We start from the raw sequence: 16,918 nt of genomic DNA, 5'->3' as shown, positions 1-16,918 counted from the left end.
CAGAAAGGGAAAGAAAGACAGGAGAAAACAATTTGTTTATATTATATCTTATTGAGTTCAAGCTGCAACACTGTGGCTGCTATAGTTACTTGAGTATTGTTTATCACTCATCACTATCATTATATTATTAATATTATTATAATAATCCTACATTCATTTTTTTTACTGGACTGTTTTGTTTTATCTTCACAATGTTGAATTGGTTTTGTGTGTGTTAGATACCGTCAGGACTCCATTTGGGGAACTTGGGTGATCCCAGCTCAGCAGTAATGACCTGCCCTGCTCTTTCTGGTCCACTGTAAAGTTAGCCAGTCCACCTGGAGACGCCTCCAACGTCCGAGTCAGGACCCAGGGACTTGCCACACTCCCTGAGTGGGTTACCAAATGACTGAAATAATAGTGCTGATACATGATACATTTTTTAATAGAATGTTACCAACCTACCTGCTTCATTTACAGCTTCCACTCGTAGAGCATATTCAGTGTAGGGCTTGAGTCCATACACCATTGCCTCCGAGACTGAGCCCTGACATTAAAAAGACGGAAAAAGAACTATGGAACATGCTTCGTGGAAAAATTAAAAATGTGACAAATTAAAATGGTCTTAGTGGCAGATATTTTTGAGTAGAAGCAGTACAAGTTAGATAACTGGCAAGGAATACTGAAAAAAATGGTGGAATGGGAACCGAGAAAGTGAGCTGTAATCCATAGCAAAAGAAAGAGGAAATTAGTTCCACATACAAACCATTGGCGAATTCAAACCAGTGCACTCATTAAATGGAGAATGAAAATAAAAATGGAAACAATGCCAAGCTAAGATGACATGACATGGGATTTGGGATATCAACATTACAGCATACAGACTCTGCCATGGTAAAGTTATTAGACACAAGAGAAGTGGCAGAGACAGAGAGACTGGCAGGCAAACGGTTATCCCTCATGGGTGAATTCAAAGCATTCGCATTGAGTGTTTATGTCACACATGCATCCTTTCATATCATACACACACACATACACACACAAACACACACAAGCACTAACACACACACATGTGTACACAGAAAGACAGTGAGCTTGCCAGTAGCTTTGGGCAGTGGGACTCAGCCCAGCATCCTGGCAGACACAGGGATAGTGTGTAGCCTATGCATCTATGTATCTATGTATAAGTGTGTGTCTGTGTGTGTGAGTGAGTGAGATACTGTGGGAACACCATTTACTAATTGATAAGCGAGACGCTGTTGTTTCATATGGTCTTGGCATGCCATGCCATGACATGGTAGTCAGGGTGCTGAAGGATCCAGAATGTATCTTGGCTCATGTTTATACTTAACGGTGTGAACTTCTAATAACACCACTTCTCTACGCATGTTCACGTGAACGCATCTGTGTAAATTTATAACAAAGTCGAGTGTATTTCTTGATATGTTGAGTGTGCAGTTTTTTAAAGTTCAGGACTCAATGCAGTCGCAAGTAAGCAAGCATATGTAAAGAGATTAGCTGGTAACCCACTTCAATGCAGTGACAAGAGGATCAAAAAGGCTCAAATTCAAACTGAATCAAACGAAAACCCAGACAAATCACCGTAGAATGGCAGCAAGGATGAACTGTCTGAACAATCACCAGAATGCATGTATTCAATGTTTTCATGTCTGCAAGCCAACGTGTTTTTCATCCACAGTAAAATAGGATTAATAAGCCCCTAGACACCTAGGCACAAGCTAAATCCTCCTGCAAATCACAGAACTTCGAAGCGGAGAGACGGAGGCATGAAAAGAGATACACGGGGGTAGAGAAAGATAACGAGAGAATTGGGTTTGGCAAGAATTACTGAGTTAAAGAAAGAAAGAATGAAATGAAGTATATATTTTGGAAATGAATTGGAGGTCAGAGTTATAGATGGAAAAAATAAAACGTCAGTGAATAAATAACTGACGAAGGATGGGGAAAAACAAGAGGCAGGAAGGAGAGGGATGCGAGGAAGACACTGAAAGATTGAGTCACAGGCGAAAACAGAGGGAGTGGTGGAGAAAAAAAAGATAGATGTTACAAAAGGGAGAGACAGATTAAGTGAGCTCGAATGAGAGATCTCTCTCTACCTTAAAAGCCAGTGAAATATGTGAGGCATGTGGCCTATAAAGCGGTTAACATATGCACATTGTCAATAGCAGCATCTGGCGCTGGCAGCTTTTATAGGAGCATGGAGACTCTGCACTGTGCCTCTAGATGGCAATACATTCAAACACTTTATCACTGAAACACACACGTTAATGGTCCACTTGCTACACCAAACGTGTACACACACAGGCACGCGTGCAAACACACATAACCTTACAAGTGAGCACTATGAAATTCAATGTATCAGGTTGCTAACTGCTCGAACACACATGCACCCAGACAGGCTATAATCAAACGGTGTAACACCAACACATACTATTACATTACATTAACAGCTCCCTCAATAACTATTTCTCTCTTAGATTCACATGCATTTGCACGCACACACACACACACACTCACACACACACTCACATGCACACACACGCAGGGAGGCACATACATGCACTCTCAAAACAAGTACTTCAAGAAATCTTCATCATCCTATACCAAACATATTTGGGAAAAAAAAGATATAAAAATACAAGAAGATATAAAACTAGACAAATAACATGAAAGACCCCTCTAACAATAATCCCTAAAGGTATTAGAATATGACAAGAAAACTTGAAAATGCATTTCACAGTAAATTGTGAATCTTTTTTTTAATATATATCATGGGCACAAGAATGAGAATAGCTTTAACTTTTTTGCAACAGCATTGGCAAGATTATAGTTGGAGAGTAAATGGCCAGCCACTTGAATATCTACAATGTGAGATATGACAAAAGGATTAAGAAAAAGAGGATTGACTATGTGTATGTGTATGTGTATGTGTGTGTGTGTGTGTGTGTGTGTGTGTGTGTGTGTGTGTGTGAGAGAGAGATAGAGAAGGAGAGAAGGATTGAGTGGAAGAGAGATAGAGACAGAAGTAAATGATCAAAGTCCCGTTAAAATGTCAAATGCAAGAGAGAGCATGAAGTCAAGATCTAACGTGGAAGAGAGGAGCAGTAGATGTAGAAAAAGAGTGCATCAACATGATAAAGAGAGGGAGAGAAGTGGACCAATAATATGGGATGAATAGAAGACGGGAGAGTTCTATCATCAGTTAGAAGAGATCCCTATTGTAAAAAGCATCTTGACGTTTGTGTTACCTGAAAGTGACACACAAATACAAGCATCTGAATGAATTGGTTTGTCTAAGCATACGGCAACATCTGCATGCCTGTTCGTTTGTGCTCATTTCCCTCAAAGTTTGTGTGTGTGCGTGTGCATGTGTGCTTGGGCGTGTGCCCACATGCTTGTGGACAAAATTGTGTGTGTATGCCTGTGTGATATTCAGGTATGGAGGCAAAGTACAGCTGAGGGGGCAGTGTGTGATACTAATTAAGAGTAACCATGTGTATTTGTCAAAAGAATTATGCTGATTATCTCACAAAGGCACCAGCACTGGGCCCTGCAAAGAGACAGAGAGAGACCAACATTAGCACAAACTACACACTTGTATGAACGCACTCTTACATGCACTCCTCCTCTCTCTGCGTGCCTCCCTTGCATACATGCACATGCACATGAAAGTAAAAGCGAGTGTCCAAGAAAATACATGAAAGGGCCATGTCTAATAGGTGAAAGAGGTCTAACTGGTTTGTAACATGACTGCCCTTTCTGTTCTGACATATTAAGGCCCAGAGAGATTAGTGACACACTGCTTCACCTTTATTTATGTGTCATAGTTCTTACCAGTGTCTGGCAAAATATGCTATGATAATAGATCATTGGATTGCATTTGATTGGATTCAATTCAATTTGAATACACTTCAACTCTTTTCAACCCTGTAGTCCAGTCTATTAGTACAAGCTGTGCCCTGACCAGTGCTGTGAGAGCAGTAATTGTTTTCGGAGGTTTCTGAGGTGAGCCAGAGCACCACACGCTGCACTCTTGTGCCCCATGCCAAGCTAGCAAGCCAAGTTTGTGTGTGTGTGTTTGTGCGTGTGTGCATGTGTGTATATGCATTTATTTGTGCATGCCTAATTCAATGCTGCTGGAACAATTGCCCTGTGTCTGTTTGCAAATGCCCTGCATGGGTGTCCCTGCTAGTCATTGTGCGTTAGACAAACCCTGACACACAGACGTTCCTGCGACACCACCCTTAGACACACACACACACACACACACACACACACACACACACACACACACACACACACACACACACACACACACACACACACACACACACACACGCACACTAACACACACACACACACATGGTAAACACAAAGTGCCATTAGGCATGTATTTTGTCTGTGGCCAGCACAGAAGTAGAGAGCGTCTGCAGGGGTCTGGAACAGGCATGCCCACTTCACACCAACAGCCATGATTGGCTTTGGCGGCTTCAGACCGTAGGAACAGCTTATTTAGTGTGTATGTTCATCTGTGTGCATGTGTGTGTGTGACATGTGGCCGAAGACTGGTCAACAGAAGACTAGTTGGACAGAAATTGCATGATAAAATCCCCGAAGATATTTCATGAATTAAAATTAAGCTGTGAGCAATATAGGAATGTAATTTCCTATTTGTGACCAAGAAATTTTGAAATGCAATTTGTCTGCACAACTATTATACTAATTATACCGTACACTTCTATTTTAACAGGTCACTGCCCTTTGGTGACGTGGCATAAAAGTGAATAAAATTTAGCAAGAGTGGAATTTATTTCCAGCGCCTCAAACTGGAAATGACCTCGATGAAGCTGTGTTGATTAAAGCAACAACTGAGAGTATAAAAGTTATTTCCCTTTCAATGAAGTCTTTACTTAGGTCATGCAAGTTAAAAACATTAGAAAGAATGCAATCTTTTTAACCGAATTTAATTTCTTAGAAGACACATTAGTCCTCATCAGGTTACTTGTTTAAAGAGTATGATACTGTACTGCTATAATAATTCAAAGCTACTGTTTTGCAAGTTTGATGGAATATGGCATGTTGGAATTTTTTCCTTCAAAAAGCAGCAACAGACCAATAACCTACAAGAATCTTTGAGTTTTAGTCCTCCACCACCCATCAATCATTTTTATGCATGCAGTTTCATAGACACAAAGAGTGAGCATCTCTTCATGTCCAGGATGTTAGATAGCAACAGACAAGATAGGCTCCTCCAGACTTGCCAATTACAGAAGTGCAGTCTACTTCCAAAACAAACACTTGACAAGGATTCAGCATTTTATACACAATCTCTCACTCCCTCTCTCTCTCTGTCTCTCTCATACGCACTCAGCATTCCTGTAAAGTGATGACCATCGTATCGTGGTTTTGGCACTAAACGTCCATTACGACAAGTGGAGAGCACCACACTGGATGGTGTGGTCTCTTCACAGAAAGGCACGCAATAACATAGCCTGTCATTACTGAGAGGGAGGGGAAGATGAGGGAGTAGGGAGGGGGAGAAAGAGGTAGGAGGCTAAAAACATACCTGGAAAAACAAAAAAACAAATGCTTGTCAAAGTGCGAGGGGAGATAGAAGTGGAGGACGTGGAGGGGGCAGAGGTGGTGGGATGGAATAACATAAAAACTGTTATTTGGGACAGATCTAGAGAAAGCCTAGATGGAAATGTGGCGATGGAAATGTAGCACGGATCTATAAAAGGAGGACTTGAGAAAAAACACGAGGACAAAGAACTATTTCAGGATGGAGGGTTGTGGGATGATTATTTGGCTGTTTATGCAGAACGCTGAGAGCCCTCCAATCAGAGTTGGAGACCTCTAACTAAGGGGTCTGATAGGCCGAGGGCCTAATGAACTCTGCATCCGAGGCTCCTTATCCTCTCTTATAGCCCTTCCTTCCTCTCTTCACCTGTCGTCTCCTCCCATCCTTGCCCTTTCATATGTCTCTTCACCCTGTGTGCACTCAGCTCTTCTTTTCCACCTCTTCCCTCCGCTATTTCGACCGACTCGTTTGTTAGTGTCACAGAGAACAAGGGCAAAACCTTGTCGTTCCTATTCATCTGACCGTGCTCCGTCCCCCCGCACACCTTCTCTGCTAAAGCTATGCAAAGAAGATAACAAGGCAGAAAGGCAGAGAGGGTTAAAAGTGCAAAAGTGGATCAGTTACTGCACTTTGCTCCTCATCACAGCACAATTATTTACTTGATAGCTGTGACCAGGGTAATATAGGTGAATGAAATTGAAATCTATAAAACCATTATGCACGGGTACCTGAGTTTCTCTTTGTTTCTATTATTTTAGATCCGAAAACAAACCTTAGCTGATGCCAAGAGTGGCACCACACTCAGAGAGTGGCCTTTGAAATGACAGCAATGTAATAATTTTAAAACTGAAAGAGAAAAATACAGCCTTAGTCTTAACATTGGCACTAGAATAGCTTCTTCACCGGTGATACTTTTATGAAAAACTAAATCGAAGCGCAAGAGTGCCATATGTATTTGGCGCTAGGTAACTCTTATGGCTAAAGGGTTTGACTTCTGAGTGAGCCATCATACTCGGGGGATGGATTCCTCCTTGAGTTTAGATGGTGTCACATCATCCCGAATCTAAGGCCTCCCATTTTAAAGTATCAGGTTTGTCATATCAGGTGATGCTATTAGCATGCATGTGCCCAAACTGGGTGACGGTGTGAGTATCTACAATATATCCTAAGGTCAGTGCCACTATAGTGGTAACTTGTAATTTACAGGTTTGTCATATATTCACAGGCCCCCATTAATCTTTTGTCGTGCTCATAAAATGGCCATAATCTGCATGAACACTGAGCCGTTTTGAAGAACATGTGAAACAAGCTATTGAGGCAATGTGCTACATCAGAAGCAGGGACATTTTTCCATTGATTTTTGCAAATTTACACAAATGCTTCTCACTATCAGCAGCTGCAAGGCCTCTGATTTCTAATTCAATACTTTGATATGATCTTTCGGTTAAGCAAAGGAAATGACAAAGTCCAAGTTAGTGAGTCAAAATGCCACGTATTCAGACTGACGACAGAAACATAAATAAGCAGTAATGAAATAAAGAGAAGTTGAATCCAAGCAAAGTTCTGATCCCATCAGGCATTTACTAGGCAATTTATTTAGAGGATCTGAACTGGCTTTTTAGTTGGTGATTTATCATGTGTTCATCTGTTTAAACCCCCTTTATATTGAAGTAAAGTGAGATGTTAACAGAGCTGTTGAAATTGTTTAATTTCTCACTCAAGTTATTGTTTTAGCTTGATTTTAACAAGTAAACAGCACTGACATCAATAACTCACTAACTTTTACCAAAATATGTTTGTTAGTCAATTTCTATGTTATGAGAAGCTAATGGATGTCTAGCAGCAGCTCCATGTTTACCAATTATAGTCACGGAAGTGGGAACTTAAGAACTTCAAAATAAAAATGCCTGTCTAAAAATGATATTTATTTTCTTAGAGATCCTTGACTAATTAAAACTGGTATGTGCCAGAATATCTGGACATTGATTTGCTCTTGGCAGGACTTCGCCAAGTACAGTCCTTCGCGTGGAGTGGATTTTACAGCCAATTCATCATTATGTATTCGACAAGAACCTGTTTTACTTCCCTAAGCATCCTAAAACTATGTATTTGTATTCATACCTCACCCCATGAGTTTACCGTTTAATGTTTGTTCAGTCTAATAACCCCAAACACCTGCAGATGATTCCTGCCTGTTTCCATCACAGTTCTGATAACAGGTCCATTCTTATACACTGCGTGCACAATTATTAGTTTTATTTTTGAGGATTCATTTTGTTATTGTACAACTACAGTACTCTTGGTCAACCCAAAATGTTAACAAACCCCCAAACCTGAACATTTAAGTAGTAAAAGTAAAGTTTTGACTTTCTTAAGAGAATATCTACATGTACACCATTATGAGGCAACTGTTAGTGTGCACAATCATTATGCACTTAATGAAAAACAAAGATTTTCCCATCTCACTTGTTTTTCACCTTAAATAAACATTTCTGAAATTTAAAAGAAAACAACCTCAGGGACCAATACAGCTAATTTACTTTTCGATAACAGTCACAAGCCTTCCATTCACAGAGTCAGTCAGTTCATGGATCTGGTCAGAATCAACTTTTTGTGCAGCCGCAACGGCAGCTTCCCAGACACTGTTCAGAGAGGTGTACTGTTTACCTTCACTGTAAATTTTCCTACCTAAGAAGGGGCCAAAAGTTCTGAATAGAGTTTAAGTCAGATAAGGGGGCCATGTCATTAGTTTTTCATTTTTAAGGCCTTGACTGGCCAGCCTTGCAGTGGAGTACTTTGATGCATGTGATGGAGCGTTGTCTTGCATAAAAATCATAGTCTTCTTGAAAGATGCAGACTTTTTCCTGTACCACTGCTTGAAGAAAGTGTCTTATAAAAATTGGCAGTAGTTCTGAGAGTTGATTTTGGGTCAATTTTCAACCCGAAAAGGTCCAACTAGCTCATCTTTAATAATACCTGCCCATACCAGTACCCCACCTCCACCTTGCTGGCATCTGAGTTGAAGTGGAGCTCTGTGTTCGTTACTGATCCAACCACGGGACCATTCATCTGCTCTGTCAAGACTCACTCTCATCTCATCAGTCCACAAAACCTTTGAAAAATCTGTCTTCAGATATTTCTTGCTCCATTCTTGAAGTTTCAACTTATGTGTCTTGTTCAGAGGTGGTCGGTTTTCAGCCTTTCTTATCTTGGCCATGTCTCTGAGAACTGAACACCTCGTACTTTTTGACACCCCAGATTGGTTGCAGTTGTGGAATATGGCAGCACTGGGTTCCTGCAAGCTTCATGTCTGATTTTTCTCAAATCTTTGCGTTTGCATTTTTTCTTCTCGACACGTTTCTTGCGACCCTGTTGGCTATTTGCAACAAAACGTTTGATGGTTCTGTGATCACACCCCACTATCTTAGATATTTCAAGAATGCTGCATCCCTCTGAGAGACTTTTTACAATTTTTAGCTTTTCAGAGTCACTTTAATCTGTTTTTTGGCCCATTTTTTCTGAGGAGAAGAATCTGCCTACTAATTATGCACACCTTTATATAGGGTGTTGATCTCTTTAGGCCACACCCTCCCTCATTATACAAATACACATCACCACATATGCATTAAGTGCAAAAAGTATTCAAGTTTATACAGCTTGGAGTTGGAAATTATGGATGAAATGGTCAAAATAATCACTTGCCTAATAATTGTGCGCACAATGTACAAGTATAACTTTTCCAACTGCGTATGCTTAAATAAATAGATTCTTACTGCAGGTGACACACACACACACACACATATTTTCTAAAGCCTCGTTTTGGCTTTGAGACACAGTTCGCTGGCTAGCCCTTGCTGTCCCACACTCTCTGATGGGTTCTTAATGGTAAACTAACAGATTGTAAACATGCTGCTAGCTCTCTCTCACACTCTCTCTCTCTCTCTCTCTCTCTCTCTCTCTCTCTCTCTCACTCACACACATTCTCTCTCTTCTCAATATATTAAGCTCAAATTTTCCTTTCCAAATTCTTCTCTTCCCTCACCTCTTTGGTTACCAACCTCCCCCACCCGGCCCCCCACAAACACACTTCTTCCTTCCCTGTCCTGCCCCATTCTTTCTTGCCTGCTCCTATCCCTCCCTTTCTTTCTCTCTTGCTTTTGCTGGGGTATTTTTAAACAATGTGTCCTTCATGTACGGTTGGTTACGGGGCGTACAGAAGGACATCATTAGCGCTGGTGGTTAAGCTGTAATTTACACCATTACCGAGGTAGGGGCCATTTTTATTGCCTAGTAAATTTCAGCTCTGAAATATTTAGACCATATGGCTCAATTTGTGTAATAACCTTAATTTCCAAGCACCCTTCAGCTCCCTTCAGTGCCGGCTGTTGTTGGCGGATGGCGGAGTGGTGTGTGCACACATTCGTATGTGTGTGCACCGTTTACTTGCACACGTATGCACACATGCGTACACGTACAAAGAAAGAGGTACATGGAAAAAATGTTAACACATACTCTAACACATAATCTCTTCCATACACATTACAGATTCATTCACACACAGAGAAACGTGCGTGGTTACACACATATGCATGGCGGTAGCAGATTAATAGGGTGTCAGCTTGTGTTTGGGTGAGGGAGCGTCAGGCGTCGGCCAGATGGTTCTCAGGGATGATGACTGTCAGGGGTCCTGCTCTGATCAATGGGATGTATTAATACAACACACACACTCGTACACACAAAAACATTGCACACACACAATCACTGTAAAATGGGCGATGCATGCACGCTTCAACCATATTCAGACATATGTATCCACATGGAATAACTCTCACACACACACACACACACACACACACACACACACACACACACACACACACACACACACACACACACACACATATATGTATGCACATGGTCTCCCTTCACCGGTGATCCCAAGGGCCACAGGGAAACATCTGGAAGAGCCAAAGGAGGGAGTAAAGGACATGACAGTAAGGAGGAAAGAGATTGAGGTAGCGTTCAGGCGATATTGAAGATTTAAAAAGTGGATGGAAGAAAAAAAAAAAGGGAATACAGGAAGCAAAAAAAGAGACATGACATGTCAAGGAAAGTTAATAGAAGAATCAAAAATAAAAATTTGCACTTTAGGCAGGTAGAGGAAAGGAGATCAGGATATTAAGATAAAGGAAGGAAAGCACCCCAAGATAAAAATAGTAGAGCAAACAGAAGGATAGAAGTGAATGTAGCAGAAATTTATAAGAAAATAGACGGGGAGGCTGGAGGGTTGTAGAGTAGTGACTGTTTCAAGCAGAAAAGGTAAAGGGACAATAAAGAGAGCTGGAGAAAATCATCATTCAAAAAACAAAAGGTGGGAGTTTACTTTTCCATTCAGGCCTGTGCTAAGAATTTGTTCAGAACTCCAGTGCTCATACAAGTTGTGAATTTGATCTAGTGACACATGCACAGCAGCTCAAATACCTTAGCAAGGGAAAGAAATAGAAAAGGTAAAGATGAAATATAAAAAAAGGACCTTTTCCATCAACTTGCAGAGAAAATTGAGTAATAATCAAGGAAAAAAAGAATTAATCAGTGTCCTTAAAGAAAGATGAAACGAGAAAATAAGGAGGAGAAAAATGAAGGAAAAATAACCATGAAGCCAGAAAGCAGCCTGACAGGGTTGCACGAATGACTAACATGTCTGTCACTGAGGTGCAAGGCATGGGGAGCAAGTGTGTGTGCGTGTGTGTGTGTGAGACTGTATGTGCCAGCCAGTACATAGGGGTCTAGTGATGCAGGCTGCCTGCGCTCCTTACCCTCATTCCGTCCGATTGCCTTGACGACCCCATTAATCAGCCAAGCTGGCACAGAGCAGGGTTCCCAACCCTGCCTGAGATCAATACACACACAAATACACACATCCCAAATGGACACAGGCACACGCACATGCAACATTACATCCACAAACGGCGGAATTTCAGGCAGAGGGGAGAGGTTATTTGGATGAACAAGGGAAAAAATTGCTTTAAGATAATCAAGAAATCTGGGGAAAGCCAATGTCCAACCTTTATACTCAGCTATAGTTCTTACGACTAGAACTTGAAATGTATTTGATTTTGATTATCTAAAATAACAAATAGTTGCCGGCTACAGCCTATTCATCATTACATACAGCCACATAGTGTTAGGAACTTTTAAAACATCATCTCTGTTCTCATGCCATCCCTGCTTACATCACCATCTTATGTCACCTTGTAGGTATGTGTGATACATAAACAGTAAACTTCTTCACTGGAACCCACATAAAAACACAAAAGTGACTTTTATTTTTTTACAAGTTGGTTTGCAACTTAGTTCCTCATTTATACTTTCTTTGTGTATCCCTGAACAACAGAAAAGCATGTGGTAAAGGAGACTGTGTGACAAATGACCACCACCAAAATAAGTCTATGCCATGTCAATGAGCCTCTCACACACACACAAGCGCACAAAACCACACACACACACAAACAGTGTTCCATATCAATGAGAAGGTGAAAGGTCTCCATTTACATCTTGTATTAATTATGAGTGACAAGCCAAAGGTCACAGAGAGAGAAGAGGCCACTCATTTGGACAGAATATAGATCTATACTTCTATCTCTTTGCACCGTTTAGCTCTCCTCCCTCTTTCCTTTATACATCACTCCGTCTCATCCTCCCTTTTTGCCTGACTCATCTTTAATCTTCCAACTCCTTTTTGTTTCACTCATTGTTGCTTCTTCCTTTCCCCTTCATCGCACCGCTCTTTTGGTCTTTCTCATCATATCTTGGAAAGTATATCAAAGTGCTTGTCTTTCTTCCCGTTTCCTCGGCTTCTTCTGAATCTGACATCCAAGATTCTCTTATTGAAGCTCATTGTATTTCATCCTTAATCTCTGTTTTCTGTCACACTGAATCAAAGATGAGTTGCCATTTTGATACCACACGATTTTTGCATGTAAACAAAATAATGCCATCATGCAATAAGATGAGAAGTCTTAAAGTAGGCTACATAACATGTTTTTAAATCATTTTGCAACTTGCAAGAAATAAATTGCACATTTTCAATCCTGGATTTTCTTTCCAGCTGCTTTAGTTGTACTGATTGGTCTGTCAATCACCCAAAAGTGTTCCAATGCGACTCATTTGACCAAATTTCCACAGTACCAAACTAGATTAGGAGGAAAAATATGCTGACTTATGTGCTTTTTACCTCCACAGTGAGAGCAGTAACTGCAGTCGAGTTGAGCGTTGGGTCCTGTTGGTGTTTCTTGTAAACGAGACCATATTTCAAAATGAGACCGTTGGGCTGCTTCGGTCCACTCCATTTCAGACGGACTGAATATGCACCTGTCAATGTCATACAGTTAGTGATACAGAGAAAGAACATCCGGTTTGCATTTGCTTTTTTCAACTCACCTGTGGCTGTCACATTGGGAGGCGCCATATCTTTTGGTTCTGCCGGTAGTGTCTGTCCAAAAGCCCACTGACTCAGAACTGAACCTTGGGAATTCTGCGCACTAACCCTGTATTGGAAGAAGCTGAAGGGTTGCAAGGATGGACTTGCATCGAAAAACTCTAGAGGCCCTTCGGACCAGATGAAAACCAACAGCTCCTCCTCTTTTCCTACTGGGGACCTTCAGAGAAATAGATTATTCAGTCATGCATCAGGTTTTTATAACTTGCCATTTTTGCAGTGCATCTCAAACTGTGATTATCATGATGAGAGTTGACTTACTTTTAATGTCTTCAAATTTGGCGGTAAAATAGTATCAGTTATATTTACTTTTGAATCATGCTCTCTTTTGTAAACTGATAAATTGTGGATGTTTGTGGACAGTTCAGCTGACAGCTGTATTCACGTCAGTATATTATTATATTTTGTGTTGTAAACAAACATTTTCAGTGTGTGTAGAATGAAAATAAAACATGCTTATACATCTTAAACATCAGTTTTCAAGCTGATGCAATTGCACTGACGTCTTGGTAACATCCTTTGTCTGTGATTTCGAAGGATTTCATCGGTGTGTGTCGAGAAAAAGAGAGATTTTCCCATTTTAACCAAGTCCCTGTCTGCCTGAGTGTGATCATGCCAGGTGTGTGTGTGTGCTGCTATGCTAATTCATGTTTCCTGAGGACTTAAAGGGCTTAGTCTGGTCTGACCCTGCATACAGATCACACACTCTATGGTCAACAAGCAGACCACGACCTTCAGCATGCATTAACACACACACACACACACACACACACACACACACACACACACACACACACACACACACACACACAGACACACAATGGTTAAGAAGATATTTGCCTGAAGATATTCGTCCAAAACTTCTTAACTGTTCTATGTATGTAGATATTTAGATTTCTCCTGCATGGTATGCATTTGCACTGTGCATATGATATGTGTGAATTAGTTTTGTGCTTTACATTTCAGTTCTATAAATCCGAGTACAAACACAGTACAGTATGTTTTTTCGTGTGTGCAAGTAACCTGAATATATGATAGGAGGTGATCAATCCATTGGGTTTTTGGGGGGGAGACCAGTGGATCTCCAAGACCCTGGCTCCAGCTGCCTTTACTGTGGGTGGTGCCAGACCCTCTGGGGTGGTCTCTAAAGTCTGAATGTACACCCCTTCTCCAACACCGCATCCATCTGTATAGGGCAAGAAAATACATCTCCTAGGACAATTTCAATAGCATGACTTTAATCACCCGGCTGCACCACTTTCAGTACAATGAAAAGGCAAACATCATGCTAAAATGGCTTGTGCTTTTTTGGCAGGTCTGGAAATACTCTAAGCTGAGGGCAAGGTGAAGTTCATGCAAACAAAGTACCACTCAACATAGTTGACGATAGTTGATTGCAGCAAATGTTATGATTTGTCAAAACACCTACCGAGCTGACAAGCCTGGACTCTGATGAAGTAAGTGGTGAATGGCTCCAGTCCTGTCACAGTGTGGTGCAGGTTTCTGCCAATGTCATGCCTGGTGATACTGTTGCTTCCTGGTTTCAACACTATATTGTAGGTTATCAGCTGGCTGCTGTTGAGCTGAGCTGGGGAACAACATAGTTGTTTTCATTGGTGTTGGATGTTGTAAAAAAAAGCTGAAGAGAAATTGTAATTTTACATTTCTTCAAGCCAAGCAGATTCAACACACTGAGAACAGGTAACATGCCTCGCACCCTTTGATTAAGAGGTTTCTTTTCATGAAAGTTCATTTTAGGTTTCTCATAATATTTCGCTGTATTTACTTTAATAACGTGGCAGTAATGTACAACAAAAGTACATTTGTTGTCTTTTCCAGCATCAAGTATTTAGAACCTGGTTTAAAGTGCTAAAATGGGTATTTTCCAGTTTATTTGAAAAGTGAATTAAGACATTCAGAATTGGAATCCTCTATTTATTTATTTGAAAAGTTTGGAACATGATAACGTAAGGTATTTTCATACATACATTTACTGAACATTGTATATATGATGTCTGGACCGCAACACCATAGCCTCTAAACCAGACAACCAGACAAATATATACAAAGCCCCCAATGCGCGCACACACACACACACACACACACACACACACACACACACACACACACACACGCACGCAAAACCACCTAGACTTTGTTAATATTCTCAGGAGAGGTTTTTCCATAATTCAGGCCAACTGTATTGTGATGGGTTATTCAACATTCATGAACTCTGGATATCTTGAGAACGAACTGATTACCAGACAAATGAAAGACTTCAATTATTCACCTCCGACTCACATATGCACACATGCAGCTAGTCACACACAGACACTTTGCAAAGCGCACTTTGGCTGCATTGACAGCCTATCACACAGTCCATACACAGTGGGGTATATTTATGTGTGAACACACACACACAAATGGGTCATAATACATCTCTTTGATCGGTGAGGTGCTCACCCGTAGAAGTTTAATCGTCACTGTGATATTTAAGTTGTATTATTTACAACCAATCAGCTGCTTTGCCATTTTAATTCACCCCTGACTCCCTGACACACACCCACACCCAAACACACACATTGAGGAATTGATCCCAGATAAAATGTGTTTTTAATAACCGTAAGTCACGGCTTTGACAGTCAATGTATGTATATGAACACACACACACACACACACAAACGCGCGCACGCACACACGCACGCACACACATACACACACACACACAAACCATTTGAAAACACTCCAGACTCTTGGCCCAGGGAGTTAACCAAGCGTGAGAACCCAACCGATATTTCCTCACCTTTAAAATCAACCCATAATGACGATAGAATAGACCTGCCTATGGAAATATCTCCACAATGACACGTACGCACTGACACGCACACAAACACACAGACACAAAAAGACACACAAACCCACATATGCAACATAGTGAAGTGTCTTTGCTACTTGGCCCTATAAGCAGTTTCTGAGATAGGAAATCATCCTAATGAGAGAGTAATAGTCAATGATAGATGGGTTAGGGCAGACAATCACTACCCCATAAGCATGAAACTCAGCCTTGAGTGTATGCTCATGTATGCCTGTGAATGTGTGCACGTGTTCAGGTCTTGAAAGGCCAGAAGGTGAATCAGAAAGTACTTAGGGCTTTTGTTTTCTGTCTGACCCTTCTCTTGCTGTCTCTTTAAATTTAAGGAAGAAGTGATTCACATGGGGAAATAAATTTTCTCCATTCAGCTTAATTCCACAAGTGCATTTTTTTCTGCTGTGCCGCAAAAGTGGCTCCTATTGTCCTGATGTTGTGAAAAAAAAAACTTACTTTAGATACCTGTGTTTGTGCAAAGTTATAGAAAAAAATAATTGTACTTAACAATGAAAGAGAATCCTCATCTGTCTGTAGACTTTTATAATTGCTTGTTTGAATATATGAATTCAAAATACAGTTGAGATGAGATCATTGATGCAAGTCTTTTAGTTTAAAAAAAGGGACTAAAAGAGAAATGGAGAGTGTTACATTCTTAGAATACACCTGAGCTGGACCTTCATGCAAATCATCATTCATTTGCATTAACTAGCTCATATTATCATCAGATGCCAAAACAAAGTGACTAACCCACATGCTAAATTGATATGGACACTTCATTCTTCTATTTAGACAACTACTCACCAGGAGGCGTCCAGGCCACAGATATGGAATATGGGCCCAACACTGTCACATTGTGAGGAGCTGAGATCCCAGTGGGGCACCAGACTGGTGTTTTTATAACATATTTGTCACTCAAACCCGTTCCACCGTCTGTGCTTGCCTCCAGCTCATAAATATATCTAAAGAGAGA

General features: G+C 40.8%; 1 protein-coding gene across 1 annotated transcript in view; it reads right to left on the bottom strand.

Moving 5' to 3' along the window:
• Positions 1 to 16,918, bottom strand: part of ush2a (Usher syndrome 2A (autosomal recessive, mild)) — a 190,570-nt gene that overhangs the window by 13,474 nt on the left and 160,178 nt on the right. The window contains exons 70-76 of the mRNA XM_086174562.1: positions 16,750 to 16,907; positions 14,509 to 14,667; positions 14,103 to 14,265; positions 13,022 to 13,239; positions 12,816 to 12,952; positions 445 to 526; positions 223 to 368 (exon numbers count right to left, since the gene is read on the bottom strand). Coding sequence (XP_086030688.1) covers positions 223 to 368; positions 445 to 526; positions 12,816 to 12,952; positions 13,022 to 13,239; positions 14,103 to 14,265; positions 14,509 to 14,667; positions 16,750 to 16,907 — 1,063 coding nt within the window. The remainder of the gene's footprint in view (positions 1 to 222; positions 369 to 444; positions 527 to 12,815; positions 12,953 to 13,021; positions 13,240 to 14,102; positions 14,266 to 14,508; positions 14,668 to 16,749; positions 16,908 to 16,918) is intronic.

This window comes from Fistularia commersonii, chromosome 27 (genome assembly GCF_037954325.1).
Source record: "Fistularia commersonii isolate RoL2024-O1a breed Wild chromosome 27, RoL_Fcom_v1.0, whole genome shotgun sequence".
Classification (NCBI taxonomy): domain Eukaryota; kingdom Metazoa; phylum Chordata; class Actinopteri; order Syngnathiformes; family Fistulariidae; genus Fistularia; species Fistularia commersonii.
Note: the sequence above shows the minus strand (reverse complement) of the source record. Positions and strands in the feature narration are given on the sequence as shown.